Genomic DNA, 27,973 nt, shown 5'->3' with positions numbered 1-27,973 from the left:
GCCCCAAAAGACCAACACAAGGCCATGCTTCTCTTATACTTTATAATAATCAGAAACTAAAATCATCAAAATGCTTCTGGAACAACCCACTCCAAAGAGTCTTGGAGGCCAAGGCAGGTGCAACCTTAGCTGCCAGCATTCAACCTTGGGAACTGCCCACCTCGTTCAGTCCCTCCCCTCGCAGCTCCTCTTCTGCATTACAAATCATCGTCAAAGGTCTCTGTGCACTGCAACATGATCATCTCTTCGTCAACGGGAAAGGATGCTTCCTGCAAGACACAGGGTGGAAGAGGTTCACTTTTTATCTGTGGGTCTCGGGCCCCAGGCAGATAGGAAGGCTCCTGCAACTCTGGTGTGCCCAGCCCCCAGACTCTATCCTACGTCTCTTTGGCTGCATTTTCACCGCCAGCTTGGGCCAGGAAGCAAAGGCTCTAAGGGGGAAGGTCCCATTTCCATTTCACTCAACTCAGCACTTTATGACCTCCAGAAAGGACACAGCAGAACTGGCTTCTTTTTTATCCTGGGGATTTCCAGGGTCACACAAGAGAGACAGAGGACCTCATAAGGCTTTATCCAAATGCTCATCAATAGAAGACGGTGCACTGCACCATGGTGCTCCCACCAGTGAAACACCATGCAGCTCATTTCCAACAAAAATAATGAGACAGCATGCTCTCTGTGGGATACACTATTTACAAAGGGCAAAGTGCAAAGCAATGTGTACTATAGGCTACTACTATTTGTGTTTGAAAGAATATATAATATCTATAGAATATCTTTGGATGAGTGTACAAGAAACTGGTCACTGTCGTTGCCTCTGGGGGAGGGTATGGGGTAGGAAGCAAGGAAGAGAGAGAGACTAAGTGTCCATTGTATATCTTTTGGTAACTTGTAAATTTTATGCCATGTTTATGGGTTATCTATTAGGAGATGATATTTTTTTTAAGCAGCAGCACTGCGGCTGGTCATGGTGGCTCAATGCCTGTAATCCCAGCACTTTGGGAGGCCAAGGCAGGCGGATCACTTGAGGTTAGGAGTTCGAGACCAGCCTGGCCAACATGGCGAAACCCTGTCTCTACTAAAAATACAAAAAAATTAGCCGGGTGTGGTGGTGTGCGCCTGTAATCCCAGCTACTCGGGAGGCCGTGGCACGAGAATTGCTTGAACCCGGGAGACAGAGGTTGCAGTGAGCCAAGATCACACCATGACTACACACCAGCCTGGGTGAAAAAAAAAGCAGCAGCACTGTTTGCTTAGCAAGGGTTTCTCAGTCCCTAAAGGGACACTGTAAACAGTGATCCCAGCCAACACCTCAGGACTCTCCATGACTTCTTCCTCTAAAAATATGTTCCTGAGGTTTTGCTCCTTCTGTCTGTCTCCATCCCAGCAGAAAATGACCCCTGTAACTTGTCGGCCCTGCAGATCAGGGTTGATCCCCATGGAACCAGGTGGCATCCCTGACCCCAGTCAACCATCTAATGAATGTGGGACCTGGTCCCAAGGGTGATATCCTGATAGTGGGGATGACCTCCACAAACTGAGCCTTTCCTGCCCTGGAGAAGCAGTTCCCATTCACCATGCTCTCCTGATAGGGGCAGAAAAATAGGGATCAAGAGTGTCAGGGAGGTGGGACCACAGTCTCCAGGCAAATCATGTGGGCCCCTTGTCCAGCGGGAAGACAATGGCAGAGGTTGGGAGGTGAATGCAACTTTTCTGTTTACACCAGAGTCTATCAAAGCCTGAGTCCTCCTGCCCCAGAGCCACTTGGACAGCTCATTCCAAATACAGATTTCTGGGGCCCGCTCTTGCAACACTGAGGCATCAGGAACCTAGGAGTGCTGAAGTTTGGTATCTTTGCTTTGTTCTGTTGTTGTTGTTGTTGTTGTTTGGAGAGAGTCTCACTCTGTTGCCCAGGCTGGAGTACAGTGGCGTGATCTCAGCTCACTGTAACCTCTGCCTTGTAGGCTCAAACAATCCTCCCAACTCAGCCTCCTGAGTAGCTGGGACTACAGGCATGTACCACCACACCCAGCTAATTTTTGTATTTTTTGTAGTGATGAGGTTTTGCCATGTTGTCCAGACTGGTCTTGAAATCCTGGGCTCAAGTGATCTTCCCACCTCAGCCTCCCAAAGTCCTGGGATTCCAGGCATGAGCCACTGCGCCCAGCCATACCTTTGCTTTGTATGGATACTAGAATCCCTGCTTGTTATCTTTTCTGCCATATGTGGAGAAGGAGGGGAAGCAAAGATTGTCCTTTTTGTCTATTCTCAAAGTCTTGATAAAGTGGGCTAATTTAACTGTATCTGAGAGAAAGAGGGGACAACCGGTCCAGAGGACAATCACCCAAGGATTGGTGGGAAGGGGAGAGCAAACTGCAAGGAAGGGCTCCACGTAAGGATTCGCTGTGGTCCCAGCAGAAGGAAATGAAGACTTAGTTGGAAAAGGGCAAGTTATACCTTAGCCTATTGAACAGGTGTCTTGACTATTTTTAGACAAACATTTGCTATTATTATAACTTACCTTTTAAATAAACAGTTGTGTTATTGCTAAATTAGTAAAGAAAAATCCATGACTATGAATCTGAAAGGACCTGCCCCCTTGTGGCTCAGGTATAACCCCCCTTCTCCGACAAAAGCTTCCAGGAATGGCCCTCCTAACCAAGAGTCCCACTGCTCATATCACTGTAAGTGGAACAATTTGGAAGCAGACATTAATATCCTTCAAAAGCTGACAGCAAATATTACTGAAGATGATGAAGACTGTAGAAGATGATGAAATAGCCCAGCGTTTTGGGAAGGTGTCAAGGGTTCACACAACATTTATGAATGCTTGCTGAGAGTCAGGCCCCTGGGATCGGGTTCCTGCTTCAAAGGGCTCCCAGTCGCGGTCTGCCTTTGAGCAGTGGTTCCCAACCTTTATGGCACCAGGGACCAGTTTTACGGAAGACAATTTTTCCACAGACCTGGGGTGCAAGGGTGGTTTCAGGATGAAACCCTTCCACCTCAGATCATCAGACATTAGTTAGATTCTCATAAGGAGACAGCAACCTAGACCCCTTGCATGAGCAGTTCATAACAGGGTCTGCGCTCCTATGAGAATTTAACACTGCCACTGATCTGACAGGAGGCAAAGCTCAGACTGTCATGCTCACCTTCTGCTGTGCAGCTCTGTTCTTAGCAAGCCATAGATCTGTACTGGTCTGTGGCCTCGGAGTTGGGGAACCCCTGCCCTAGAGGACACCTCTCTGTCTTTCCTGTTTCCCTAGCTATCTTCCCTTCATTCTATAGGATGCGCCAGGCTGAAGGTGACTATCCATGAAGCAAGCCAGAGAGAATGAAGTGTCCCTGCCCAGTGGCTCCTCATGGTATGATTTGGGTGAGTTTAGGGGGCTGCCCTTAAGAGCCCTTTTTGCTATCTAAGCAAGGTGGGCAGAGGTACCATGGCCCTCTACTCCATCCTACCTGCTTTACTTGAGTGTTTGCACAGCTAAGGCCTTTAAAAAAGTCGATGATCTGCATATAGAGCTGAAACTTCTCCTCTGGGTTTTCTGGGTTGCAGCTGGCAAGCACTGAACTGACAACAGAAAGGAAGAAGAGACAACAAAGATTCAGGATCCTGATCTTTCAACTCTGCTTCTCCCTCCCCTGAAAGATTTGGGTTACAGTATGAACCAAGCACTTGTAAATTCTCAGACAGCCTAGACCTCTCCTTGAAAGGTTTGTGTTACCTCTGCTCACATATCATGTCTGGAATCTCCTGGAAAATCGAGACTGTGGTGAGATAGGCTCCTGTGCCCTAATTTAGTGTTCTGAGCTGTGGCCACTGGAACAAGGGAATAAGAGTTCCTCTATCCCTTAGTCAATCTTCTGCAGAATGCCCCCACGGTTCTGGTTCCACTGTGGCTGCTGAGGCAGCTCTGGAGCACGCCGCACATCTTGAGTTCAGTTCGCTGAGTTGCCACTGCTCAGCGGGTCTAACGTGGAACTCAAGTCCTGGTGCAGGAAGGAGGCCTGTTGTGCAGGCTCTTTTTCTCCTGCCTGCCTGGGACAAGGGGAGAAGCCCCGTGTGACTTGAGCTTATGTCACCATAAGCAGCACAGTTTGGAAGCAGACATTAAAATCCTTCAAAAGCTGACAGCAACTGTTATTGCAGGGCCTCAGAAGATGATAAGTTAGCTCAACCTTCAGGAAAGGTGGCAGGGGCTCATGCAACATTTAGAAATGCCCGCTAAGAGCCAGGCCCTGCAATGTGGACCCTGCTTCAAAGGGCTTCTTAGAGCACAGAGGCTGTGTGTCTGTAGGACAGCTGGCACTCACTGTGAGTCAGTAGGCAGCCCTCACTTCCTCCCGGGATGAGGCACTGCAGTCAGCTGAGGAACCCTCTGGCAGCAACCCCTGACTTTTCTAGGGAAAGTGGAACATTTTTAATAGGTTGTTTTTCTGTTCCATTAGCAGGGCAGGGAGTTCTGAATATTGCTTGGCAAGGACAGGCTGGCAGCTTCTCGATGGTTGTCTTTGCAGTCCAAGCTCAGCCAGAAACAGGAATGTCTTTTCCAGCCAATTGAAGCAAAATGAAACTCCACTCACAGCTGAGAAGTGCTTGAGTCCCTCTGTAAGGTCGATTTGGAGAGGACAAAGCCCTCCTCCAACAATCCCACTTCTCCCCAAGTCCATCTAGGCCCGGGTGGAACAGGGAGAATGGAGGGAAAATGCTGATGTGTGGTTTGCCTGAAGCTCTGCTGAAAGGCCAGCTGGGTTACTAGGGACGGCTTTGGCTCCAAGGCCTCACAGGCACCCATAGGCCAAGCTCCCCTTGAGAGCACAATGAGTTATTCATTGGGATCACAAGGATATGTCCCTCTCACCCCCAAAGCAGAAAAATAAATGTCCAGGATTCTTTTTAGCCGTGATAGCAGCACAGGTATCTGAAGAACCTGTGCCTTCAGGCCCTAAGACCACAGGTTTTTCAAGCAAAGCAGCAAGGGAATTTCAGTCCTAAAGGATGTCTCTCAGAAAACACACCTTTGGGACACTGTTAGTCAAGCTGCTTCTTGTTTTAAAATCTTTTCACATCCTATTTTGTGTCTTCCCACTTCATTGGGTCAGCTATCCTTTTCTCCCCTCCTTCCATATCTGTTCCCATCAGCACCATGAAAAGCAGCAACCCCCCTTTGCAGAACTCAGAGAGTCCCCTAAACTCAGGGCCCATGCCTGTTTGCATATTGGCCCTTATTCTCTGTGCCCCAGAGCCCCCTCCCCGCCTTCTCCTTCCAGGTCAGCTGGGAGAACCTGCCCGCAAGCTGCCCTAGGTGCTACAGACTGATAGTTTGTGTTCTTCCAAAATTCATATGCTGAAGCCTAACCCCCAAGGTGATGGTGTTAGGAGGTGGGGGGCTCTGGGAGATCATAGACTAGGGCATGAAGATGGGCCCCTCATGATGGGATTAGTGCCCTTATAAAACAGGCCCCAGAGCCAGGTGCTGTGGCTCATGCCTGTAATCCTAGCAGTTGGGGAGCTGAGGTGGGTGGATCATCTGAGGTCAGGGGTTCGAGACCAGCCCAGCCAACATGACAAAATCCTGTCTCTGCTAAAAATACAAAAATTAGCCGAGCATAGTGGCATGCACCTGTAATCCCAGCTACTTGGCAGGCTGAGGCAGGAGAATCACTTGAACCCAGGAGGTGGAGGTTGCAGTGAGCCAAGATCACAGCACTGCACTCCAGCCTGGGTGACAGAGTGAGACTCTGTCTTAGAAAAAAAAAAATTTTTTTTAAAAGAAACAGGTTCCAGAGAGATTCCTTGCCCCTACCCCATGTGAAGTTTTATCCAGAAGGTGCTGTCTGTGAAAAACCGAGGCTCTGACTCTGCTGGCACCTTGATCGTAGACTCCCCAACCTCCAGAACTGTGAGAAATACATTTCTGTTGTTTATAAGCCATCCGGCCTATGGCATTTAGTATATAATGGACTTAAGGCAGGGATACAGCAGCCCTCAGTGGAGGTTAGCAGGACTAACACACACTGGGAATAGGGTGCAAAGTGAACAGATGAGTTTCCACAACCTACAGCTGATAACCTGGTATGTCCCAGCCCTGTGCCAGGATGGAAGAATTTTCTACTCTGAAAATGCCACAGATAATGTCATCCCCAGGGCAATGACACAATCCTAGGACCAGCTCACTTCCAATCACAGAAAAAAGGTGGATCCCCAAGAATACCCACTGAATTAGGCACCACATCTGATTTGGCTCTGTGTCCCCACCCAAATCTCCTATTGAATTATAATCCCCATGTGTTGAAGGAGGGGCCTGGTGAGGGGGGGTGTGACTGAATCATGGAGGTAGATGTCCCCCTTGCTGTTCTCTTGACAGAATTCTCACAAGATCTTGTTGTTTGAAAAGTGTATAGCACTTCCCCCTTCACTCTCTCTCCTGTCTCCATGTGAGGATATACAGGTTTCCCCTTTGCCTTCCACCATGATCATGTTTCCCCAGCCATGCCTCTTTTACAGCCTGTGGAACTGTGAGTCACTTAAACCTCTTTTCTTTATAAATTACCCAGTCTCAGGTAGTTCTTTGTAGCAGCGTGAGAATGGACTAATACAACACCCATCTAGGGACTGCAGAGGAGAGGCCCCTGAACACCCCAGCAGGGGTGCACGCACACACACTCCTCTCTCTGTCTCTCTCTCTCTGACTTACCACATTCATGCACATGCAAACTCACACATACACACCCGCACACACACAATCTCACATCCACCCACACAGGGGCACATGCTATCTCATACCCTCTTCCTCACCTGGAGCTAGATGTACTCGGAACCTCACTTTTGTCCAGGAAGCTTGCCACATCAAAGGCATCCTCAAAAAGGATCTGAAAGAAAGCACAGCACTTCATGTGTGGGAAATAACTTGACAATTTCATGCTTGCCCTGGGCTGCTGGGGAGAGATGAGTGGAAAGGCTCTCTCTTTACACCACACCCCAGAGGGCATGCATGTCAGAGCCGGGGCCCACACCCAGGGGCTCTGCTTGCTGTTCTTTCTAGGGGGTGAATGCTAAACTCTAGAGTGCCCAGGACAAACTGCCAACCCTGGAGGTGGCTGTGAGGGACAGGAAGAAATGGGGATTGTGACTTCTCTTGCTGAAGAAGGTAGGAGCTCAGGTGTGAGATGCAATTACCAGAGCCTCAGTTTACCATTGAGAAAAACCTCATCAAAACCTCCCAAGGTGGACAGATTATTGGAGCCCAGGGTCCCCAGTCTAGCAGTCTCATGCCAGGGCAGCTGAATCCAGAGGGTCAGGAAGGCTCTGGGTTAGGCTGCAGGCAGGCCACCTCCCAGGCCTGCCCCTTGCTAGCTGTGTGACCTGGGATGAGTTACTTCATCTCACAAATCCTCCTCTATAAAACAGGAATCACATCAGTGTCTACTCACAGGGCTATTCCAAGAATTAAGTAAGATAATGTATGTGAAGTATCTAGTTACATTTGAACATTATCCACTTTATAACAGACATACCTGGCACATAATTGAACATTATCTGCTTTATAAGAGACATACATGTTCATTGTGGAAATTTTGGACAATAGAAACAGATCAAGAAAATAAGAATTACTGAGAAACAATCCCACCCAGATATCCATTGTTGACACATTAATGTAATTCTCTCCAGTCACTTCCCTAGGTCTATAATATATATTTCCAATTTGGAATCTTGCTATTTAGACAGTTTTTCATCCTGCTTCCCCCTAATGTGTTAGAGAATATTAAATATGTTACAGAAACATGATTTACACTTACATGACTGCCAGATTTAGCAAATACAAATACAGGATGCCTAGTTACATTTTGAATTTCAGATAAAGAATGAACAATTTTTAGTATAAGAATGTTTTGAATCATGCATGGGACGTTTTTGTATTAAAAATTGAATTGGGCATGCTTTACTTTAACTGACATCCCCTTTGCACTGGCAATCACGCCTAGGAGAGGAGAGGAGAGGAAGTTCTCTGACCCTGAGGTGGCAGGTACTGGCAGGTTCCACCAGGGTCTCTCCTCTCCTCTTCCCTTCCTGCAACACACAGCTCTTCCAAGACGATTGGTGTCTGCCCTTTCAGTCTTCCTTCAATTGACTTCCTGGAACTGAATCCCTTGGGACTCTGGCCCCTCTCTTAGTTTTCTGGACATTTTCTGTTGTCCTTCTACTTGATATCTCTGTGGTCATTTCAAAGAGGATCTGGAAAGGGGCCACAGAAAGACCTGTGCTTCAGTGTCCATCAGCTCTGAAGCCTATCAGCTACATGTTGCTCCCTGGCAGGCCTGAAACAGGGGCCCAGAACTGAAATTCCTGTCCTTAAGCAATCAGCCCACCAAAGTTGCAGGCCACACATTGTGCTCACCTGTGCAAATCCCCCTCACAAGCCAGCCTGAGAGGGGACCCCAGACCAGGCTCCATAGCCTTTCCAGAGTGCCACCACACTCACAGGGCAGCTCATCTCTGAACTGAAATGGAGCAGTCCAGAGCCTCCTGGGCCCATCTGACCCTGCTGCTGGCCTCTAACACAACAGTTCTGCAGCAGAACCTCTCCAGGTGGACCAGGGGCTGCAGCAGTGTCACTGCACAGCAGGAGTAACTGTGGCTTTGTCCCTGCCTTGGGCATGGGAGTTCTCTGTTCTGCCTACTTTATCGCCCAGCCCTGGCCTGGCCTAAACCTGGGCACAGCAGTGCAGGCGGAGCCCTGCTTCTGGCCACAGCTGAGGGAATCTGCTGCCAGCTTCTCTTAATACCCAAAAAACATCAGCCCAAAGGCCTCCCTGAAAAACCCAGAAAAGCTTTTTCCATGATTTGGAGACATTAGATTCTGGTTGTTTTCTCTTTGGATGTGTTCTTCCTGAGGAAATGTGCATGCTGGCACAGTCAAGTTTGGCAGAATTGCTCAGGCATTTGGTAGATACTGTCATGCATCACTTACTGATGGGGATAAGTTCTGAGAAATGTGTCCTTAGGCAACTTTGTCATGTGAACATCACAGAGTGTACTTATGCAAACCTAGATGGCATATATACATATATTTATCTTTTCTTTTTTGAGACAGAGTTTTACTCTTGTCACCCAGGCTGGAGTGCAATGGCATGATCTCGACTCACTGCAACCTCCACTTCCCAGGTTCAAGCGATTCTCCTGCCTCAGCCTCCCGAGTAGCTGGGATTACAGGTGCTCGCCACCACACCCAGCTAATTTTTGTATTTTTAGTAAAGATGGTGTGTCACCATTTTGGCCAGGCTGGTCTCGAACTCCTGACCTCAGATGATCCACCCACCTCAGCCTCCCAAAGTGCTGGAATTACAGACTGGGGTCACCACGCCCAGCCCATATATTTATTTATATATATCTTTTCATACGGAAAACCAAAAATCCAAGTTCCATTACTGAATATCAATTATTTCCCCTACTTGATGTGCAATGCCAATATCAAGTGCCATATATCAGGTTTCCATATATACTCCATTATCATCTTGTGTGACCACCATTGTATATGTGGTCTGTTGTTGCCCAAAACGTCTTTATGTAGCCCATGATTGTATTTTCCGTTCATTTTCTTTGTGTGAGACTCCAGGGCTTGGCACTTTGGGGCTGTAAACACATCTGTTGGCTGCCCTTTCATACATGCCTTGGGTATGAGGTCCTAATCATCTGGCTTTTTTTGAGCCATCATGGAACAGAACGCACATCTTCTTATGGTGGACCCAACATCAGAGGAAAACCAGATCAGAAGCCACAGTCTGGTGGACCAATGCTTGGAGGTCGGGGAAAGGACCAAGGCAGTAGCTGGTAGGCCATTGAACATCTGCACCAGGAGTTCCCTCCAATAGGACCCACTGCACCAGCCACGAGGGAAGCTTGTTAAAAACGCAGATCCTGAGGCCCCACCCTCAGAGGCTCTGATTCAGTGTGTCTGGGATAGCAGCCCGGCCCCTGAGTTTTTTTTTTTTTAGTCTTGCTCTGTTGCCATGCTGGAGTGCAGTGACACGATCATAGCTTACTGCAGCCTTGACCTCCTGGGTTCAAAGGATCCTCCTGCCTCAGCCTCCTGAGTACCTGGGACTACAGGTGTACACCACCACACCGCTCTTTTAAGTTTTTAGTAGAGACGCAGTCTCACTGTGTTGCCCAGGCTGGTCTCAAACTCCTGGGCTCAAGCATTGCTCCCACCTTGCTCGGCCTCCCGAAGTGCTGGGATTACAGGCGTGAGCCACTGCGCCCGGCCAGGCACCTGACTTTTAAAAAAAACTCCACAGGTGATTCAGTTGAGAAGCATCAGGGGAAATAATGGAGGGTTGACCATCAACAGGTGACCAAAAGACAGAGTAATGTGAAAAAATGTGTGATGAGAGAGATACAGTCACTGAAGCGGGAGCTGGGAGTTCTGGGCAAGTCACACTGCTGGTTAGGCCTGAAAACTGGAAGGACAGGAATGGGTGACACCTCTGTCGTTGTCCAGGCTTGGGCCTGATAGCTGAGGAACCTTCTATAAAACGGAGGCATTCCAGGGCTGTAACTCCAGGGTCAGAGACAATCGGACGCTCTCTGGCCCTAAGGCTCCACAGAGAGACACTGGGAAACTAGCATGTGGTCTCCTCAAAGGCGCCCCGACTGAGGAGCATTTGGAAAGTCAGGGCAAGGGGATGGCATGTATCAGGCAGAAGCCATGGATGCTAAATGTCCACGAAGCACAGGGTATGTGCAGAGTGCGAATCGGCTGCTCCTGGGCTAGAGGAGCGAGCGCGGGCCGTGTGGTAGAGCAGTGTTCTGAGGCTGTCCTCATACTGGAAAAGCAGCTGTGAGCCCACTTTTATCTCCTTGCAGGGAGACCTCAAATGCTACCTGATGCTCTGCTTTGCAGACTATGGCCACGGCCATTCTGACTAGCGTTCTGAACGCTGAGAAATGTATTTACGGTAGCAGTTGTGGTAACCTCCCCTTCACAGAGCTGTCCCAGTGATCTTTGGGGTGGGAACTGACCGCCTTTCAAGGGCTGGATCTGATTGGTCCAAGTGTGATCCTCTCTATGGCCAGTCATTGGCTCAGCAGGCTGGCAATTTGGCCAGTTCAAGCCAATGAGAGGGGAGGAGCGGTTCTGGAAAAGTTCTTCCTTAACTCTTTTTTTTTTTTTTTTTTGAGACGGAGTCTCGCTCTCTCACCCAGGCTGGAGTGCAGTGGCGAGATCTCGGCTCACTGCAAGCTCCGCCTCCTGGGTTCACACCATTCTCCTGCCTCAGCCTGTCCGAGTAGCTGGGACTACAGGCGCCCGCCACTACGCCCGGCTAATTTTTTTTTTTTTTTGTATTTTTAGTAGAGAGGGGGTTTCACCGTGGTCTCGATCTTCTGACCTCGTGATCCGCCCGCCTCGGCCTCCCAAAGTGCTGGGATTACAAGCGTGAGCCACCGCGCCCGGCCCCTTAACTCTTAAGAAAGAGCTTTCCTAGGAAATCTTTGTCTTACCTGATGTAGAGTAGGAAGAATGACAGTTGGATTGCTCTAGCTGCCGTTCCACAGCCACAGGGGCCGGGGGAGGTGGGGAGGGTAGGGAAAGATAAGAAACTGAGCAGAGCCAAGGGAGGCCTGAATCTACGCGGACATGGTGAGCTCCTCCGCCTGCCTGGGACCTCCCCGGGTGTGAGGAGTGCATTTCTTCGTGGTTTAATAATCTAGGCCCTGGCAGCCCAAAGAATCCCAACTGAGACAACCTCCAAAGCCTTGTCTTCTGCCATCCCCAGGGAAAGGCCAGGAAACTAACTGCAGAAAAACAAATGCTGTTCCCTGGCCCCAGGGATTAGAAAATCAGAAACCGGCCAGGCGCGGTGGCTCACGCCTGAGTTCCCAGCACTTTGGAAGGCCGAGGCGGGCGGATCACGAGGTCAGGAGATCGAGACCATCCTGGCTAACACAGTGAAACCCCGTCTCTACTAAAAATACAAAAAAATTAGCCGGGCGTGGTGGCGCGCGCCTGTAGTCCCAGCTACTCTGGAGGCTGAGGCAGGAGAATGGCGTGAACCCGGGAGGCGGAGCTTGCAGTGAACCGAGATCGCCCCACTGCACTCCAGCATGGGCGACAGAGCAAGACTCCGTCTCAAAAAAAAAAAAAAAAAAGAAAAAAAGAAAGAAAATCAGAAACCTACCTTGGGAGCCAGAAGGCAAACTGCACCTCCAACCTGCTAAATGCAAAGCCCTGGTGTCCCCGGGCGAGGGCGAGAGTGGTTCCTGCGCCCCATCCACGCCACCCCGGTGGGCCTGCTCACCTCCTCGGGCGTGGAGACCAGCGAGCAGCTGGCACCCTGGCTGTCCACACCGCTGTCCTTCACGCTGCCCTCAGCACAGGCCGGCTCTCGGCAGGCCTCCGCCAGGGTCGCATGGCCGCGGTGCTTCTGCGCCCAGGCCTGCCAGAGGCTGGCCTTTCTCTCCTCCGAGAGGTTCTGCCACAGGTGGGAGATGGCCGCGGAGACGATGGGCAGCGCCGCCTCCTGCGGGGTAATGATCCCGCTGCCAGTCAGAAGGTCCATCGTCTGTTTGTAAAAGTTGAGATACCTGGAACAGAAGCGGCGCCGTCTCGCACCCCTAAAGCTCCCTTTCGAAGCGTCTCCTCGGGATTCGGTTCATGGCGTGTACCACAGCACACAGGCCCGGCCACGGCGCCACGGCTCACCAAGGGCTTAGATTTCTCTGACTCTGCACGCCCCTGGCCCTTGGGCCCTTGGAGAGCAGCAGCCTTCTTGGGGGCCATGAAGGACATAGACTTGGGCTTTGGGGCCCCTCCCCAAGTTCTCCCAGTCCCTGCCCATGAAGCCTTCTGTGTTAGACAGAAGCAGATAAGAGGCGTAGCTGCCTCAGCTCTCATCCTAAGGGAATATTCTTGAAAATTCTGAGCCCATGAATGTACTGGCATGATAGGACTCCAACTTTAACCTGCAGCCCGAAAGTCAGGCTCGGCTGTGGAGAGAGCCTCCTGCTATTGAGCCAACTCCTCTGGAAGCCAGCATGGCTGCTGAGGGGCTTTGAGTCTATGGAGGAGGCAGTGGCAAGGGACGTCTGAGCCAGCCATTCTCCATCTTTCCTACTATAAGAGCAGTGCGGACTTGTGGGGGTATGTGTTTTGGGGGAGAGAGGGGTTAGCCCTCATAATCACCATCAGCTGTGCCCCCCACAAGGCACCCCAAATAAACACTCAGTCTAAGTAAAAACACTGTATGAGTGTATGTGCTATGCTAATGTAGCTTCGAGACTATTTCTCTAGCCTCTCTGCCAGTCCTGCCCCTGAGCCCCTCCCATATGAAAATCCTGGAGATTTCGTGATTCAGGGCCTAGTCTGAACCATGCGCTCCAGCTGGGGTACACAGTTGCAGCATACCCCAGCCGGAGCCTCTGTCCTCTTCCCCATGGGAGGGAGCTCCATGGGTGCACAAAGCCACCCCACCCAACTGTTCACACCGTTCAAATTCCATGAGGTCAGGCGACAAAGTGCCTGGGGAGTATAAGATCACTTTTTTCTCCTCTTCCTCCTCCTCCTCTTCTTCCTCCTCCTCTTCCTCCTCCTCCTCTTCCTCCTCCTCCTCTTCGTCTTCCTCCTCCTCTTCTTCTTGATCTTCCTCTTCCTCATCTTCCTCTTCCTCAGCACCCTTCCTGACTGCCTCAATTGGGCACCAAGGGGAGGAACCATTCTGAGGAAAACTGTTTGAAAGCAGGCTGGGAAAGAAAACAGAAACAAGACAACTATAGATTAATATCCCTCGTGAACATGGACAAGAAATTCTTAGCAACTTTAGCAAGTATACATGTATATGTATGTGTGTGTGTGTAGGTGTACATATCATGACCAAATGAGCTTTTTCCTAGGAATGCAAGAGAACTGGTTCAACATTTGAAAATCAATCAATGCAATTCACCATATCAACAGACTACAGAAGAAAAACCTCAATAGATGCGGAAAAAGCATCTGACAAAATCAACATCCATGCATGATAAAAACTCTCAGCAAACTAGGAATAAAAAGGAGCTTTGTTAACCTGATAAAGGGTATCTCCAAAAAACCTACCGCTAACATCGTGCTTAATGGCAAAAGACAGTTTCCCCTCTCCATCAGGAATAAGATGAGACTGTCCACTCTTACTACTTCTATTCAAAATTGTTCTGGAGGTTCTAGCCAGTCCAGTAAGGCAAGCAAAAAAATTAAAGGAATATACATTGGAGCAGAAGAAACAAATCTGTCTTTATCTGCAGACAGTGTGATTATCTGTGTAGAAAAATCTCAAATAATCTACTCACATGTCATTAGAACCAAGAAGGGAGTTTAGCAAGTTTGCAGAAGACAATATCAGAATATAAAAATCAATAATATTGCTACATAGTAGCAATGAACAATTGGAAATTGAAATTTTAAAAAGTGTCATTTACAATAACATGAAAAAATGACATACTTAGGTTTAAACAAAAAGCTCATCTATTAAAAAAAGGATAAATTGGACTCATCAAAATTTGCAAATTCTGCTCTTCAAAAGACACCTTGAAGAGAATGAAACAATAGGATATAATTTGGAAAAGTCAGGACCTGCACCCAGGATCTCTTTATACTTACAGGAATAATCCCCAAGGTACCATGTTGAGTCAAAAAAGCAAGCTCGGCTGGGAGCAGTGGCTTACGCCTGTAATCCCAACACTTTGGGAGGCCAAGGCGGGAAGATACCTTGAGGTCACGAGTTTGAGACCAGCTTGGCCAACATGGTGAAACCCCGTCTCTACTAAAAATACAAAAACTAGCCAGGCATGATGGCGGGTGCCTGTAATCCCAGCTACTTGGGAGCCTGAGGCAGGAGAAGCTCTTGAACCTGGGAGGCAGAGATGGCAGTGAACTGAGATCATGCCACTGCACTCCAGCCTGGGTGACAGAGCGAGACTCCATCTCAAAAAACAAAACAAAACAAAAACAAAAACAAAAAACCATGAGATCATAAAAGTACATTTCTCAAATCAGTTTCTCCTTCAAAGTATGAATGTGACATATTAATAATGTTCCCCTTTCAGCATTTGTGACACCTGGGTGTACCATGGTTCCTTTTCCTTGCTGAAGTTTAAGTTAGCTTTTCTTAGGTTCCCAGGAGGCTTGGAATATAGACTGAGATTTGCATTTTCCTGATTGTCATATGTATCCTCCAAGAAAGCCATTAGTTGTGGCTTTAAAAAATACATATGGAAAAAGCTATAATATAATGTAAACACTATGGTCTCATTTCTCTAAAGAATAATGTGCAACATTTTTAAAAAACTTGATGGATTTTCCTGAAAATTAACATTGATTTTCTTTGAGTTCTGGGACAATACATGTTTTCTATTTTCTGGCTTTTGTGTATTTTCTGCATATTCTGTGATAAGCATGTATCATTTTTATAATTGGGAAAAAATTGATGCATGTTACTGGAATAAAAGAGAAAGGAATGGTCTCCAGCATATGGCTGTTTTGAATGGTGAGCAGCAGCCCTGATGGTTCTGCAGGCTGGAGAGGAAGGGTGAGTTGCCACCAGACAGTACTGATGGCTGTGAGGACACAGCAGGTCCCCAACTTCCTGGGGTTTGTGGTGTCTTACCTGTCATTTCCAGAATACATGCTGGCGTATCCTTTCTTGACCTCCTCTAAGCTGCTTGCATGCCCATCTTCCAGGTTGAAGGATGCTATCGGGGAGTTGAAGGCCAGGAACACAAAGAGAAAAGTCAGGCCTCTGTTGAGTCTTTCCCACCCTTCTGGCCCAGGTGGGCTGTGGGTGGGACCCTGAACCCTCCAGGGTCAGCATTAGGGAGACGAGGGCCCAGTTTCTCCTTCTAGATGTGAGGGGAGAGCCTTAGACAAGCAGCAGCCCACTTTTCCTCTGGCCTCTGAAGATGAGATCAGGTGCCTTTGGCAGCACTCCAGTAGGGAACTCATCAAAGTCTCATGGCCTGGTGACCCTGGCCGGTCTTGCTGGACTGCAGGCTCACTAAGGACAGGGACCCTCAACATTGGCCCAAGCACAGTTCCTGGCACACAGTAAGCCCTCAATAAATATTCATTGATTCATTGTAACCCAACTTCTGTTTTCAATAGAAAAACAGAACCGGTTTTCTCCAGGGAGGGAGATGGGATTGGCAAGTAGGGATCCATTACCTTTCAGCTTCAGCAAATTATCCAGGGTTTGCTCCAGTTCCGGAATATGACTCTTTGCCTTATTCAGAACCTGCCACTGAGGATAGACAGAGACAATGCTTAAAGCCAGCCTCTCGCTGCAGAGACTGGTTTTGTGGACCCAGGAATCCCTTCCCAGGGCTGAGGCCACACTCCCTCAGATGCAAAGTCACATCCCTTAACCTTGTCAGTAAAAAGAATAGGAAGTTTGTTCTGATGCACAGGAGGCATGAAGTTTTGTTTGTAGCCTAGGAATGGGTTCTCACCGAAATGCCAAAGGATTTAGAAAGAGTTAAGCTTTATTCAGCAAATTGCTAGTGCTGTAGAAAGGCAAATGACTACAGAGGCGGCTTGAAGGTGGAATAAGGAGGGATGGAAGAGGCGCATTCTGCATGAATGTCAACCCCAGGCTTGCACAAAGCAGAGCTAGACTTCAGCTCAGTTGTAACCTTGTGCAAAGGGCTAGTTAATATTAAATGTCCTATTCTCCCACTATTTTTACCTGCTAACTGCATACGCTCCAGATGATCTAAAAACTTATCAAATGCTGTCAACCTGAACTCTAAATTTCCCTCTTTCCCTTTTTCCCTCTCTCCTTCCCTCCCTCCCCTCCCTTCTGCTCCCCTCCGTCCCTCCCTCCGTCCCCCCTTCCTTCCTTCCTTCCTTCCTTCCTTCCTTCCTTCCAACTTCCTTCCTTTTTTCCCTCCTTCCTTCCTTCCTCCCTTCCAACTTCCTTCCTTTTTTCCCTCCCTCCCTCCCTTCCTTTCCTTCCTTCCTTTTTCTTTCCCTCCTCTTCCTTCCTTCTTCCCTCCTTCCTTCCTGTATGTAACATTATTAAAGTCAAAATGGTAACAGCAAGATTATTCAAAAATGAGAAATGCTAAATGTTGTTTATTAGGCTGATCATCTATATCTGTCAGAGGCTGCATGCATCCCTTGGGCATGTACAAGGGCAAAACTGTGTGCTAAGTCCCAGGGATACAGAGTACATAAGACAGTCCACACTCTCAGGGTGCTGACCTCTGACAGGTAAGACAAGCGTGGAAACAACCCCTCATAACACAAGATGGAATTAAGTAGGTACTAACAAGGGGTAGAAGCAAAGGGCTGTGGAAATGTACAAGGAGGAAGGAATAGTCCAACTGGAGGGGTCCGGAAGATTCCATGGAGCAGGGCAGCTAAGCAGAGTGAGCCAAGCCCAGCTTTGAAGTGTGCACAGAATCCCAAAGGCAGAGCTAACTGCAGGGGCAGAGACACAGAGGCCATGAGAGGCAGGCCTGGCTCAGGGAACTGCTGTAGTGAGACGTGGCCAGAGTGTGGGGTGGGCATGGGCGGGACCCCAAAGCAGCTGGGGGCAGAGCAGCCTGGTATTTGACATTCTAGATTCCAAGGATTCTGGTGGGTGCCTAAAAAGGAGACTTGAGTGGGGCTGGAGTCACAGTGCTCTGCCAGCCCAAAGAGAAGGTGAAGGGAACTGCAGCTGCATGATGATATGGTGGATTGCAAGCTCCCTGAGCACTCCTACGTGTTTTGCTCTCCCCAGTCCCAGAGCTCATGTTGATGCTGTTGGGTCAGCAAGGACTTGGAACCAGGGGCTGACTGATTTCCAGCATCTTGGGCTTGTTCGTAGGGTGGAAAGATGATTCTTCACCTGCTGTGGTCTGAATGTTTGTGTCCCCCCAAAATTTAGTATGTTGAGACCCAATCCCCGATATGATAGTATTAAGAGGTGGGGGCTTTTGGAAGGTGATTAAGGTGATTGGTGCCCTTATAAAAGAGTCCTGAGGGAACCTGTTTGTCTTTCCCCCATGTGAGGACACAGCAAGACAGCCCTGTCTGTGAACCAGAGAGCATGCCCTCACCAGACACCCAATCGGATGACACCTTTGTCTTGGACTTCACAGGCTCCAGAACCGGGAGCAATAGACTTCTGTTGTTTATAAATTACCCTGTCTAGGGCATTTGTCACTACCCCAGCAGAAGTGGCAGCTCCAGGCCAGTCCCTGCCTTGCAGCACAGTCCCTCCACACGTGAAAACGTCTCCTCCCCCATGGAAATGTCCCCTCTCCTCCTCCAGGTCCCCATACCTTTGAGGCTGTGAGATCAGACTGAGAGTACACTGTCTTCCTGAGGTTATTGAAGAGCGCTGCCAGGGTGGCTCGGTGGCGGGCCTGGGACAGCCGTCTCCGGGCCACCCGATGCTCAAGCTCCTGCAGCTGTGCTGGCAGCTGGGGTGTCGCTCTGTCATGGGGATTGCTGTTTTCTTCAGGGGTTGCCATTATAAGCTGTAATGTAATATTATGCTTTTCTTTGCCCTAGATAATAAAAATACAATATTAAAGGAAAAGGAAGGCAAATTGAGGCAGGCAGAAAGGAGGTACCCTTCCCAAGTAAGGGCCCCAAATTCGCTGCCTCATGAATTCAGTTATTGGCAAGATTTACAGTGAGAGAAATTTGAGAAGTTTACAAAAGCCCTTTGAAGGTGATGTTGGTCAATTGCTAATTAAGAAAAGTAGATGGAGATTATACAGGGTCAACACAAATTCTGTTTTTGAAATTCAACTCCTAAAATTGCAAACCACCCATATAGGACTTAAGAGTTGAGGGGCCCTGGAACTTACCTCGAAAGGTTCCAACACATTGCAGGTACTCACCAGACTCTCGTTAATTTCAGGGATTAATTTTAAGCTTGGCCAAGGAGAGCACCCATACCCTGAGATCTCAGGCTTTACTTAAGTCTGTTCAAAGCCGAACAGGTACTTGTCCCCACTGAGGTCTTTTCTACCTTAAGAATGCCCCCTCTTTGATGTGGGTAGTAGTTACACAGGTGTATGCATATGAAAAAAAATCCCTCAAGGGGTACACTTTAGACTCGTGAATTTTTCTGTGATATACCTCAAGGAAAAAAAAAAAGAAAACAAGAAAATTCACTTTACCACTTGTGCAAGCAAGAAGTCACCCGAAGACAGAGAATTGAAAGCCATTTTGCCTTATCTTGACTCTATTGGGTTCTGGAGATGATCACTGTGTCCTTCTTTGTTACATCTGAGCTTACAAGCCAGAAGCCCTTCCCTAGGAGAGGCGATTCTGGGACTGACATGTAATTGTTTTAATAAGATACAGGGGCCAGGGCCTTTTACCTGAGCCATAGACCCTTCCATCAGGCCTCACCCCACCACTCAGAGATCTACTCCCCACTAGCCTGCCCGCTCTTTGGACAGAGAGGCTGCGACTTCGTCACTTCTGTACCCTCAGTGCATAACACAGAGCCTGGCCCCCATTAGGTGCTCAGTGCTGGAGTTTCTGATGAATTACAGTGAGAGGTTTCCGCTAGGTCCACTCCCCGCTGAGCTCAGTCCGTACAGAGACAATGCATGACCTCCGCCAGGGGTTTGTTAATTTTGAGGTATGTTAGGGTCACCTGCAGAGACTGTTGAAAATATACATGCCCAGGCCCTGCCTTGAAAACACTGGATCTGAACCCAGCGTGCAGTTCCCAGGGTGATTCTTATACTTTCACAATTTGAGAGCCACCGCTAACTTTTGATTTGTGTGTCAAGCATCACCACAGCTGGCAGCAGCAGGAAACAGAATCTTCATTAAGGGATTATGGGGAAGGGAGATGGAAGACACCTTTCCCACTATGTTTTAGTATGGAAAATAGGCCAAAGAGATGGTAAACCCAATCAGGCAGTGTGGGATGTTGAAACACTTTTTAGGTCAGAAAACAACTTCTCATCAATAATCTGCTCTTCCCCAGAGTATCGACTTTTCCTTGTTTTGCTTTTTGGAACAGGGCAGGAAGATGGGAACAGTGATGCTGTGGTTGCCCATGCTGGTCCCTGCATGTCTCTGTCACATCTGTTACCAGGAGTTACACTGTGGTATCTTCCAAGGGAAAACAGCACGAATCTGCAGAGGCCCCTCAAGCCCAGCTCCAGGGTTATATTAGATTAAAGCCTATGCCTTCATGGTCTTCGATTTCCAGATACCAACTAATCTTTAATAGGAAGTAAAGTGAAACTGTGAAGATTTTGAACTCCCCAGGGAAAATGAGAAACTTTTGAACAGAAGAATATAGGTTTTTTTTGTTTTTTGTTTTTACTTGTTTAAAGTAAGGAGTAGCAGATGTGTCTGGACACCAGGGGATTTAGGTTAACATACAGAAAAAGGGAAGCGGGTGGGAAGCACTGTTCTACATGAACAGAGATATAAAAATAACAGGTTCCTCCCAGGACCTCAAGTTCTCTAACAGTCTCAGGATACTAACACCACAGGCCTCTGGGCTTGTAGGGAATATGGAGTTCTCCCATTGCCAGTGCCGGGTGTCCTCCCTTCTGCCCAAACACGCTCAGCCTGCAATTCCTGGATGGCTGTGTGGACAGTTTCAGCCTTGGACAAAGGTGCAGTCCTCTGCCTCCCCAATAGGGGGCAGACTTCCCACCAGTTGCCTCTAGGGGCCGCCAGGGCTGCTTGCTCCTAGGGGCGGGGACAGCCCCAGACCATGCTGGCCAAGCTGCCTGAAGCCATGGCCTCCATCTTGCCTGCCCCCAGGCGCCACCTGTTCAGGAGCTGGGGGAAATTTCCACCCCCGCCTTGGCTCAGGGAGGGGGCACACCGCAGGAAAGATGGGAGATGACTCTTCTCCTCTGCTTTAAGGGCAGAATCAAGCCCTGGAAATGTTACTCTTAATTAGACCTTGAGTGATTTTCAATGTCTTCCCTCTAGATCCTGCCTCCTGCTCACTACTAGGAACCACTGTGCTATGATCCGCATAAGGCATTCTTTCCAAGTTATTTCGATTGACTTGGAATTTTTTTCTTGTCTGTGGCCCTGACAGAGTCTTAGGTAGATCTTTGTTAGACAGAGCTCTTTTTTTTTTTTTTCTTTTGAGACAGAGTCTCGCTCTGTCGCCTGGGTTGGAGTGCAGTGCCGTGATCTCAGCTCACTGCAACCTCCGCCTCCCGGGTTCAAGCGATTCTCCTGCCTCAGCCCCCTGAGTAGCTGGGATCATAGGCGCACACCACCACGCCTGGCTAATTTTCATATTTTTAGGAGAGATGGGGTTTCACCATGTTGGTCAGGCTGGTGTCGAGCTCCTGACCTCCTGATCCGCCCGCCTCAGCCTCCCAAAGTGCAGGGTTTACAAGCGTGAGCCACCGCGCCCGGCGGACAGAGCTCTTTTTATCTAATAATACACTTGGGTCTGTCCCGTCAGCACCTGTGATTTGTGTGAAGGGCTGGCTCGCCTGGAACAAGTGCCTCAGAAGTTACTGTCTAGGATGGGGAGAGGAGGGCAGGACCCTCCGCCTTATTCCAAGATTAGCCGTTTGGCTAGGAAGGGGGAATGAAACATACTGTGAAAGGGGGAGCTAACTATTGTAAAAATGAGATCAAGAAGTAATCTGTTTTTTAAAAACAAAACTTGGCTCTCCTAAAAGCCCTCTGCAGTTGCAAAGTATGTCGAAGAAACTGCTCCCAGCAGTGTAAGGAATTATATCACAGTAGAGAAAATACTCTGGAACCTCCCTAGGGCCTGGAACTGCATTTTAATAGCCTTGAAAACTCAGAATCTCCCAATTGCCCCTTTGGTTTGCTCCCCTGCTCACCAATCTTTATTCCATGACCCACTGCCCCTTCTTCCATCTATAATACCATCTCTCTCTGCCCCTGTCTTCAGTTTCTATGATCTAGAGCCAACCTGCCCTTCAATTCCCAGTTTAAGTCCCAATTCCTTTAATGAGCTTCCCAGTCCCAGGCCACACTGGTTTCTAACTCAATTATGTTCCGGCAACAACTTAGTAAAATCTTTGGTCGGCACCTGTGTGTCAAGCATCAGTTGTGTCCCTCCCAGGAAGTGGTACCATGCATAGACATAGATGATTAACTCAAGCTTCCCTTTCTTGGCTGCCTCTCCCAAACTAAAACCACGAAGAATTCTATTGCCTGGACTACTAAGACAAAAATCTCCCAAGGGCAGAGACACTGGGTTGAATGAGCTAAAGGAAAATAAAGATTAAGAGAAAAGCTTGGTGGGCGGAGGAGAAATAACATCTTAGTTCCACCCTAACCCAAAAGACCTCTCTGCATGCCATTGAGAAGCCTTCAAAATCTCTTTCAAGGTGATGTTAATTAAGAAAGATAGTGAAGATTATACAGGGTGAAGAAGCTGGATATCCTATCCAGACTTGGAAAACTGGGCATGCTTGGAGAGGTGAATGTGAATGTTTGGGCATCTAAAATGAGCAAGAATTGAGGAAACTCAGTACAGAGACAGTAGTTTGAAGGAAGCTAATATTAAGGATGATGCAGAGACAGTCAAAGATGGGATGAACTGGTAAAGGGAAAGGCAAGTTGGGTTATGGATTGGCTTGAGACCTGGGTCATAACCATATCTTCAGGCTAACCAACTTTGTGATCTTGTGACTTTGGATGAGGCAAGAAATCTCTCTAGTTCACACACACACACACACACACACACACATATATATATATACATATAAAAATAAAGATGGGGTCTCACTATGTTGCCCGGGCTGGTCTTGAATGCCTGGGCTCAAGTGAACCTCCCACCTCAGCCTCCTAAAGTGTTGGCATTACAAATATGAGCCACCACCTCTGGCCTCTAGTTCTTAAGTTTTTTTTTTTTCCTCTTTCTTTTGAGATATGGTCTCGCTCCATTGCCCAGGCTGGAATGCAGTGGCAAGCTCATGGCTCGTTGCAGCCTTGAACTCCTAGGCTCATTGCAGCCTCAAACTCCTAGGCTCAAGTGATCCTTCCACCTCATCCTCCTGGGTAGCTGGGACTACAGACATGCACCACTGGGCCTGGCTAAATTTTTCTGTAGAGATGGGGTCTCACTATGTTGCCCAGGTTGGTCTTGAACTCCTGGGCTCAAGTGATCCTCCTATCTTGGCCTCCCAAAGTGCTGGGATTACAGGCATGAGCCACCATGTCTGGCCTTAATTTCTTTACCTGCATAAAGGAGGTAAAAATTCTTTAACTAGATTATAGTCTGAACGTTTTCATTTTTAAAAGGTCATGATCAGCCGGGCGCGGTGGCTCACGCCTGTAATCCCAGCACATTGGGGGGCCGAGGCAGGCGAATCATTTGAGGTAAGGAGTTCGAGACCAGCCTGGCCAACATGGTGAAACCCCGTCTCTTACTAAAAATAGAAAAATTAGCTGGTGTGGTGGCAGGCACCTGTAATCTCAGTTACTCAGGAAGCTGAGGCAGGAGAATCACTTGAACCCAGGAGGTGGAGGTTGCAGTGAGCCGAGATCATGCCACTGTACTCCAACCTGGGCGATAAGAGTGAAACTCTGTCTCAAAAAAAAAAAAAAAAAAGTCATGATCATGATTCTATGAGCATCTGGAGCAATAATAATAATAATAATAATAATAATAATAATAATAATAAAACATAAGCCACTCAAAACCAATAGAAGTGGGGTATGGAGCACATAGTAGTATGAGAAGTTTCATCTTAAGGAATTTTGGAGACTTCCTTATGTTTATGAACAAATGTTTACTGAACACTTTCCCTGTGCAAAGCCCATTTATTCTGCAGGAAACTGGAGCCCCAAATAATACTAGGCCTTTCAGAATGGCCATAGCTCTAACATATTTTCCCCTTTAAAAAACTTATTGCTGCCCAGGCACAGTGGCTCTTGCCTGTAATCCTAGCACTTTGGGAGGCTGAGGCAGGAGGATCACTTGAGCTCAGGAGTTTGAGACCAGCCTGGGCAACGTGGCCGAACCCCATTTCTACAAAAAATAAAAAAATTATCCGGGTGTCATGTGCCTGTAGTCCCAGCCACCCAGGAGGCTGAGTTGGGAGGATCATTTGAGCCTGGGAAGCAGAGGTTGCAGTGAGCTGAGATCGTGCTGCTGCACTCCAGCCTGGGTGACAGAGTGAGATTCTGTCTAAAAGCAAACAAGTGAACAAACAAAACCAAAACTTATTGCTGTGTTCAACCTTGTTCATGAGATCAGCTTGCCAAACATAACCTTTCAGTCTAACAAAGTTAGAAGGCAGCTTTGTTGATACCTTCTTCTAAAAGGGCATTTTGTGAGGATTAACACTGTCACATGACATATTTTTCATTAATTGTCATCTATAAAGCAGAGCATACTTTCATTACCACATATTTTCCTATTAAAATACTATTTAATATCCACTCAAAGCTGATATTTAAAAAACTCCCTAGACTAAACTTTAAAAAAATGCCCTCACCTTCTCCAAGTTTCAGAGAAATGTTCATTTTTAAGCATCAGTCCACAAAATATTTGAGTGTGATCCATTCTCATTAGCAAGCCCCAGACAATATAATACACTGGATAATGTACTACAACCCACAGACAGCTTCCTTTGATTCTCTATCTATATCAAATTATGTAAAAATAATCCAGAATTGGCTGGGTGTGGTGGCTCATGCCTGTAATCCCAGAACTTTGGGAAGCCAAGGTGGACGGATCACCTGAGGTCAGGAGTTTGAGAGCAGCCCGGCCAACACGGTGAAACCCCTGTCTCTACTAGAAATACAAAAAATTAGCCGGGCGTGGTGGCTCACACCTGTAGTTCCAGCTACTCAGGAGGCTGAGGCAGGAGAATCGCTTGAACCCGGGAGGCGGAGGTTGCAGTGAGCTGAGATCGCGCCATTGCACTCCAGCCTGGGTGACAAGAGCGAAACTCCGTCTCAAAATGATAATAACAATCACCATCATCCAGAATCAGTCTCAAAAATGTAGGTAGCCATGATGACGGATACAAAAGGCTCCTGTGAACCCCGCGCTAAAAGTTCACCTGTTTGGCTCCACTGCACTGAATTATTTCATGTCTGCACAAACACTCATATGCCCAAGGGCACCTTTCTGGAGAGGAGAGTTCAAAGGATACTTACTCGCCGACGGTGCACGCGACGTCCCCACTCCCGGGACAGCAGTAACCCGGCTTCGTGCGCCGGAGTGGGGATCGCGGCTCCTGTCAAGGTCAGAAAACAGACCTGGCACCTCGTTACAGGGGTGGGGACCAATCGCGGCCCTGTCCCCGGCCGCCACAGCCAATGGGAATGCGCGGTGACGGGCCAATGGGCGTGTGGGCAGTGGAAGAAACAGTGTTACAAGTTGTCCGAAGGCGACAGAAAAGGGAGGAGAGAGAAGAGGGAGGGGCGGGGCTGACTCACCTCGCAGGGTCGCGAGGGGTCAGGGAGGGGACCCCCGCGTCAGTAATCAGCTCAGGGGCTCCACACAGCCTTCGTGTGTCCAAGGAGGACTAAGTAGATGCCCTCCAGCTGGTTCCACTCACCTGGCACTGAGCCCCAGTTTTCTCATCTCTCAAATAGGGCAATGGCACCAGCTTACAGGGTTGTCCTGAGCGTTAGGGAAAACCCCTTAGATAAAGGAATCAAAATACCAGGCTCGCTGTCTCAAGCGAAAACATGAGAAAACGGCATGAAGGAAATAAACGCATAAAAGGAGAGAGGGAAATAGCATTTTAAATAAGGCAGGAAGAAATAGAGGATGGGGGGAGAAAATGGGGTGCAGAGAAGGGACCTTTAATAGCTCGGATTAAAATATCAAGAATAAGAGAGAAAAGGGGTTCACTCTGGGTAATAGGAAGTAGCTATTCTTTCAGTTTGGAAAAAAATCATTTTTGCTCCCCAAATATAGATGTACTCTCGTTTAGGCTTCTTTTTGCTTGTATGCTTATATCCTGAAATATTTCGTGATGCTCATGATCCTACTATATCTGGTTGACACTGGTGGGGGTACCAGCGAGGCCCTGCACATTTGGTAGCAGAGGCAGGACCAAGCCCCTCGAAGTGCCCGGCTCAGGGCCGGTGCACGGTGCAAGACGCATGGCTCCGCCCAGGCGCCCCCTTGCTGCCATCTGATGGGTGAGCTCCTTCCCTCCTGAGGCAGGGGTGAAACAGGGGTCACAGGCTTAGCAGCGTAGCAGGGGATTGCGGATTAGAATCCACCTCTCAGGGACTGAGAGGACTATCAACGAGCCCCTACGGAAGGCACGCAATAGGGTACCTGGCAGGCTTAGACACTCATGAAGTTTGACGTCAATGAGATGATGTCCCACATATAAAGAAACCGTCGCATAAAAACAGAAAAACCTTCCAGTAAGGGTCAATTCTCATTCTCCCCTTCTAGCACTTTTTTTTTCCTGAGACAGGTTCTCATTCTGTCGCCCAGGTTGGAGTGCACTGCAGCCTCATTGCAGCCTCGAATTCCCGGGCTCGAGCGATTCTCCTGCCTCAGCCTCCTGAGTAGCTGGGACTGCAGGCCCACACCACCACACCATGCTAATTTTTAATTTTTTTTGTAGAGACAGGCCTTACTAGGAAAATTTAAAATGTTCATTTCACTCCAAAATTCTGCTTGGGTCGCTGCCCCACTTCTGGCTCTCATGCAGCCCTCGACCTAGGGTCGCTCAGGGCTTTAAGGAGCTTGTCACCGCCCCACTCCACCCCTACTCCCTGTCTTTTCTCTCCTGGGCCTGCCCACACCTCCCACCACCAACCTCCCACCACCAGCCCTACCTGCAGTGTTGCTGGGGACCTAGGAGTTTGTGAAGCTCTGTCGTGGGGAGCCGTATCCTTGCACCGAGATGACACAGAGTGGTTTGGAAACTGACCTCTGACCTGCCGCAACCTTTCATGTAGTCACCCCACCTCCCGCCCCAAGCACTGCCACACACACAAGCAGATGTGCACCCAGAAAAAATGTAGTCCTGGGGGGAAAGTTACTAAGAAGCTTACTTACCTGCCACAGCCTGATTTCTTGATTGAAAATGAGGATCTTGTCCATGTCAATCTTCCCCATAGCTGCAAGGCAGAAGGCTCTGCCCATGAACACTGGGGGTCTCCTGGTGGCCTCTCGCTAGCTCTGGATACGATGAGTTATCCCTGGTAACATCCACACACACCACCACCCTCTGACCTTGACCCCTTCCTCCCAGTAGCAAAACTTTTGCCTTAAAATACAGCCCCACCCCACCACAGGAACATAGATCCTGTCCGGAAATGCCCTCCCCTACGATAACATAGATCCTTCTCTGAAATATTCTCCCAGCAACATAGATTCTGCCCTGAAATTCCTCCTGCACGGTAGCATAGATCCTGTCTTGAAATACTCTAACCCAGCAGAGATCCTGCCGGGAAATATTCTCCTTCTCTCCCAGTTGGAGAACATGCCCTCCTCACAGATCCAGCTCAACACCCGGGAAGCCTTCCAAGGTCACTGCATTCACACCAACTCGGGATGGCCACCCCTTTTTGTGCTCCTCGGGCCTAACTTTCTGGTAGGAGGAATAGCCCTCTGAATTTGTTCTCCTTGTTAGTGTCTATCCATTTCATGAAATAAAAGGCAGGGACCTCAGGCTGTATTATCTTTTTATCCTCCAATTAAAATGAGAGTGATGGATCCTATACTGAGACTTTACTGTGCTCAGCATCCTCAGGGACAACCCTGTGAAGGGTCTTCTCCCCAGGCTCAGAGAGGGCCAGGGACTTGCTCAAGATCTTCTCTCTGGTCCTCTGCATTCCATGCCCCCTTGGGGGGCATTTGGTCCCTTAAATATCAACTACCTTAGGCCAGAGAGATATATGCAAGATTTTGTAACTTTTAGAACAAAAAACCCTCAGCTTTGAGCTGAGGTCTGCAGACAGTGTCTCCCAGGGAAGAATGGAAAAAGCAGAGACACAATGGAGGGGTGTACTCTCTGACTGTAGTCAGGGGCTCCCAGCAC

At 48.4% G+C, this 27,973-nt stretch overlaps 1 protein-coding gene across 1 annotated transcript; it reads right to left on the bottom strand.

Annotated features, from left to right (window-relative positions):
• Positions 1–26: 26 nt before the first annotated feature.
• Positions 27–27,048, bottom strand: STRA8 (stimulated by retinoic acid 8). Its single transcript, XM_030826541.1, has 9 exons — positions 26,989–27,048; positions 18,299–18,496; positions 16,194–16,269; positions 15,640–15,724; positions 13,703–13,729; positions 12,304–12,589; positions 6,803–6,876; positions 3,463–3,574; positions 27–269 (listed from the first exon to the last, which is right to left on the bottom strand). The coding sequence occupies exons 1-9, from the start codon at positions 27,046–27,048 to the stop codon at positions 198–200; spliced, it is 990 nt and encodes a 329-aa protein (XP_030682401.1). The 3' UTR covers positions 27–197.
• Between the last annotated feature and the right edge of the window lie 925 nt (positions 27,049–27,973).

Source organism: Nomascus leucogenys, chromosome 13 (genome assembly GCF_006542625.1).
Source record: "Nomascus leucogenys isolate Asia chromosome 13, Asia_NLE_v1, whole genome shotgun sequence".
NCBI lineage: Eukaryota > Metazoa > Chordata > Mammalia > Primates > Hylobatidae > Nomascus > Nomascus leucogenys.
Note: the sequence above shows the minus strand (reverse complement) of the source record. Positions and strands in the feature narration are given on the sequence as shown.

What these genes read in the sequence shown, in the direction of transcription:
- STRA8 (XM_030826541.1), bottom strand. Translation starts at nt 27,048, where the DNA reads ATGGGGAAGATTGACATGGACAAGATCCTCATTTTCAATCAAGAAATC. An exon ending in TGGTCTCCACGCCCGAGGAG is followed by an intron (nt 6,877 to 12,303) that starts GTGAGCAGGCCC and finishes GCTTTCTTTCAG; the next exon opens with ATCCTTTTTGAGGATGCCTT. An exon ending in CAAACACTCAAGTAAAGCAG is followed by an intron (nt 270 to 3,462) that starts GTAGGATGGAGT and finishes TGTGTCTTGCAG; the next exon opens with GAAGCATCCTTTCCCGTTGA.